The 4,776-nt window shown below is 57.1% G+C and overlaps 1 protein-coding gene across 1 annotated transcript; it reads right to left on the minus strand.

Moving 5' to 3' along the window:
• Nucleotides 1-407: 407 nt before the first annotated feature.
• Nucleotides 408-4,262, minus strand: HTR1B (5-hydroxytryptamine receptor 1B). The gene is made up of 2 exons (XM_054630258.2): nt 2,390-4,262; nt 408-1,552 (listed from the first exon to the last, which is right to left on the minus strand). The coding sequence occupies exon 1, from the start codon at nt 3,583-3,585 to the stop codon at nt 2,452-2,454; it is 1,134 nt and encodes a 377-aa protein (XP_054486233.1). The 5' UTR covers nt 3,586-4,262; the 3' UTR covers nt 408-1,552; nt 2,390-2,451.
• Between the last annotated feature and the right edge of the window lie 514 nt (nt 4,263-4,776).

The following is a 4,776-nucleotide window of genomic DNA, read 5'->3' on the forward strand; positions in this document are numbered from 1 at the left end:
CTGAAGAATAGTAGGCAGATAAATCATGTAAGATTTTTCCAGTCTTTTAACAACCCTCATCTGGAATACATACACACAGCTTTAAAAGAACATTGATTACACTATCCACCAGGTGCTAAAGTAAGTTTTGTTTGCTTTTAAAGGAGCAAGAAAAATATTTGTGGAAAAAAACTAAACATTTTTTCTGACATTACATGAAAATAGTAATAATTATGCCTAACAGAACTGACTACGATGAAAGTAAAGCTGCCTGTTAAAAAACTGACAACCGATTGAAGCTTGTAATTTCAACCTTCATCAACTGCTTTCTTGAGTGACTCATCAAATCAGTGTTACCTAAAAAGTCAATACTGAGAAAGAGGGTAAACCAATAAAAACTCCTTTCAGTCACACAATTGCTACCACTCTTGAGAACACAGTCAAGCGTTTTATTGTTTATACTCATTTTCATTTACACATAAGAGGAACAATCAATGCAGTTCTATCACAGCAGGTGGACCATATCCTGAAACTCTGCTGAATACGCACAGACCTGTCTTAAGGTCCAATTGGGAGAAAAAAGAAAAAAAAAACAAAACAAAAGAAGAAAAACTAAAAAAACATTTGGGGTAAGTAGGGAGGCAAGAGATTTCACTAACATCAGTAAATTCATGATTCATGGGTATTTATTTTGCAGGTGAAATAGCTCTTCTGAAAGAGCAAACTGCTTCACTTCTTTACAAAATACACTAAATAATGTTAAGTACTTAGAGAATTCTAAATTTTGCAGTGGTTCATGCGGTAAGGGTGTGCAACCGACACAAAATGGAAAACATGGTTACAGCATCAAACTGCTACTCCTATTCCCAGCTGGTTTATGGAAAAGGTCATTGGACTTCTTGATTTCTTCTCTTATGGAGTAAAATCAAGAAGTATTTCCTTTTTAAAGGCAACTATGAGGACAGACTACAGATATGCAGTGCAGTTGAACAGGTCTACAACTCTTGTTTCTAGAGCATTTTCATTTACTATTGTTTTGAAATACAAATATAAAACTTTTGCACACTGTCACTTCTCACACATGTTCAGCTGAAGGAGTCATTTACAGAATTTACTGTGATGCTCCTATTTTAAACGTGAGTTTGTCTCCTCTTGGCCTCATGGGTGAAGGGAGCAACTCTTTCCACTGAAAGAAAGAAATTACAGGTGTGCAGAAGTACAACTATGCTACCAACACAGACAGAGACAACTGTGCTCTTGTGCACACCCCTACAACCGGTCGGAGAACAAATTAAGAAGTTAAGCCTGCAAAATAAATGGAGTTTACTCTCAAACTTTTTTTTCTTCATTCCAGATGAATTATAGACCTTGATTCGAGGCTGCCCTCTTTTTTTTTTTTTTGCAACTGATCTGCGTGCCTATTGGAACAGCATCTCTGCCAGAGTCATTACACTGAAACGCAGAGCTGAGCAGTTTGGTGGCAGAATGTATTGACGTTTTTGCAGCATCATGAGTCTGGCAACTGGGCTTGGGGAAGTTTCAAGCAGTGGGTCTTTACAATAGCAACTTGATTCTGCAGACAAAAAGCAAAAGATTGGCAGAATTATTAAAGTATCACAATAAAGGCATGTATGCATTCTGCAGAACGTGGCGCTGAGTTTAGTGAGGAGCTGGCAGCCACTGCCGTCAAGAGGCGCGGAAAGGCAAAGCCCTTCCGCGTATGATGAGACACACGGAGGTGTCCAGTCTCCCACGGAGGCTGAGGGACAGCTTTCCCCTCGGGACGCCTGCTCGCAGCCGGCTCCGCTCCCGCAGGAGCACCGGAGCCGTGAGGAGGGCAGAAAGAAGCAGGGCTGGACTTTGTCAGCAGCCTTCAACTGGGGCCTATCCTAGCTCCCTTCCTCGCCAAAAAGCCCCGAAAACAAAGCCAAAAAACACCAACAAAACCCATCATGCCGCTGTTTGCGGGGCCGCACGGCCTCCCTTCCAAGGGGGCTGCACGCCCAGCGGCGCCCGCAGCTGCCGGCGGGGCCGGGGGGCGGCACCGGGGCGGGGACCGGCCCGGCCCGGCGCTCTCCGGGGAGCTCGGCTGCGGGCTCGGAAAGCGAGCGCCGTTTAGCACTAATTGGCCGAAACACGGGCATTAGCATACGAAATGGCGGCAGATTGGTTTAATAGGTGGAATAAAAAGCAGATTGCCGTGAGTCACTCCCTGCGATCTGGGCGGGGGGGGCACACACGACGCGCGCACACACAGCTTGTGAAATGTCAGGAGCGCGCAGCATCCGCCGCTCGCGAAGGGTCTGAACACCGGCTCTTTGTGGGGTCGCACCCCCCTCCCGCCCCATTTCCAACCCCCGGCTCCCGTCGCGCCCCCACTCTCCGCGCAGGGCGGGGTGCGCGGACCTACCTGTGGCGCCGGGCGCGGGCGTGCATGGGGGCTGCCCCGGGGAGCACATCGCATTCAACATTTCAGCCTGTGCATCGGAAACGTATGAGTTTGTGGAAAGCTTGTTTGAAGTCTTCGTTAGACATAGTATAGATGACGGGGTTGATGAGGGAGTTGAGATATCCAAGCCACGTGAAAAAGTCAAAGATGGCCATGTGGAACCAGCAAGCGTCCTTGCAAATAGGCATCACCAAGCTGATGATGAAAAAGGGCAGCCAACACACGATGAAGGCTCCTAAAATAATCCCTAAAGTCTTTGTAGCTTTCCGCTCTCTAGCGGCCGTCAGCTTCTTTTTCTCCAGCAGGGCGTCCGAGACCTTCACCTTCACCTGGTTCATGTACACGGGGGAGCCCGTTTCGCTGGATCCCTCGGGAGCCTTGGAGTTTATGGACGTGACGGAAGAGGTCGACCCCGGGGAGTCTGTAATTAACTGTGCCCGCGTTAGTCTTTTACCTGCTTTCTTTGGCGTCTGCTTCAAAATCCGCGACCTGGCTTCCACGTAGATCCTCCCGTAGAGGGCTATGAGCAGCAGAGTGGGGAAGTAGAAGGCTCCTACTGTGGAGTACACGGTGTACAGGACGTGGTCCGTGTTCACCACACAGTTAGATACTTCCTCGGCCTTCGCCTGCCGCCAAAACAAAGGGGGCATGGAGATGCAGATGGAGAAGATCCATACCAGGGCGATCATGCCCGCTGCCCGTTTGGGAGTCCGTTTCGTGGAGTACTCGACGGCGTCGGTGATCGCCCAGTAGCGGTCCAGGGCGATGACACAGAGGTGCAGGATGGACGCCGTGCAACAGGTGATGTCCGAGGACAGCCAGATATCGCAGACGATCTGACCCAGCGTCCACCTGCCGGTCACAGTGTACATGGTGCTGATGGGCATGACAAGGATGGAGACGAGGAGGTCGGTGACGGCCAGCGAGGCGATCAAATAGTTGGCCGGCGTGTGGAGTTTCCTCGTCTGGTAGACCGTGGCGATGACAAAGGCGTTGGAAAGCACCGTGGCCAGGGTGACCAGCGCCAGGACGACGGCGAGCACGATCTTCCCGGAGAGAGGGGTGGCATCTTGGTAAATCACTTCCTCGGCGCTACAGTTTCGGTAAGAGTCGTTGGCGGAGCCCAATTGCGCCCGGCAGGGGCCGGCCGGCTCCATCCCTCCGCGGCCGCCGCCCCCGCAGACGGCGGGGCTCGGCGCGGCACGGCGGGGCCGCTACCCCGGCAGGACCCCGTCGGCGCCGGGGGAGGGCTGCAGCATCGCCGCGCCAGCACCACCTCCCCGCCCGCCTGCCCGCCCTTCCGGGAGCTCCGAGCGGGCTCCGCGGAGCCTTACTCCCCACGGACGGGGGAGCAGGGCAAACCGGGGGCCAGGCGCGCCCGCTCGCCCCGGCAGCTCATCGCCCCGCCGCCTGCCCGCGGAGCGCGGCGAGCCCCGGACATGGGGCTCCCGCCCCGGCCGCCCCTAAGCGCAGCCCCGCCGCCCGCGGCTCCACTCCGTGTCTCGACGGGCGCGGTGACAGCGGAGCCGCATGCCCGCGGGCGGCGGCCTCGCCCCCCGGGCTGCGGGCGCGACGGCGGGGGCTGCGGGGGCTGCGCGGGCAGCGGAGCCGCCCCGCCGGGCCGTGCCTTCACACGCAGCCCGCCGCAGCAAGTTTGCAGCCGCCGCCACGGGTGCGGGAGGAGAAAGAGGAGGGTCCGCGGGAGGCAGGGGGAGAGACCACCTCCCATTGCGCCCCGCCGCGGGCCATGCTGTCGAGGCCCGGCCTCCGCCCAGCACCGGCAGCCGCGGGCAGGGGCCGGTGTGAGTGAGCGGCGAGCAGCCGCCGCCCCTTATATAGCGGGCGGCGCGGCTCCGCCGGCACCGAGCAACCGGTGCCGCTCTCGGGCGGGCTGCCCGCCCGCCTGCCCGCGGAGGAGGAGCCGCCGCCGCCTCCCTTGGCCCTCCCTCCGGCACCCACCAGCCGCCCGACGGGGTGGGGGGGAGGTTCGGGCCGCTCTGGCCCCGCGCACCGCCCCACCGCCGGCCCCCCCTGCCCCTGCAGGCGTCGGGAGGAGCCCGAGCTCGTCCCCCGCCCAGGCGGGGAGCAGCCCCTCCTCTTCCAGCCCGACGAGGGATGCCACGGCACGGGCGGATGCAGGTGCTCCTTGGTCCTGCCGTTGTTCCCACCCTATCTTCCCATCCTATCATCCAATCTTCCCACCGTGCCCGCTACGCCGTGGGGCTGGGCGATGCCAGGCTCCCCAGGGAGCCCGGCGGGGCTACACCCCGGTGTACTGCCCGCCGCCACGTCCCTCGGCGGCGTTACAAGCGCCGCTCGGTGCCGGAGCCGGCCGTGCGGGACAGGGG

This window comes from Agelaius phoeniceus, chromosome 3 (assembly GCF_051311805.1).
Source record: "Agelaius phoeniceus isolate bAgePho1 chromosome 3, bAgePho1.hap1, whole genome shotgun sequence".
Lineage (NCBI taxonomy): Eukaryota > Metazoa > Chordata > Aves > Passeriformes > Icteridae > Agelaius > Agelaius phoeniceus.

What these genes read in the sequence shown, in the direction of transcription:
- HTR1B (XM_054630258.2), bottom strand. Translation starts at nt 3,585, where the DNA reads ATGGAGCCGGCCGGCCCCTGCCGGGCGCAATTGGGCTCCGCCAACGAC.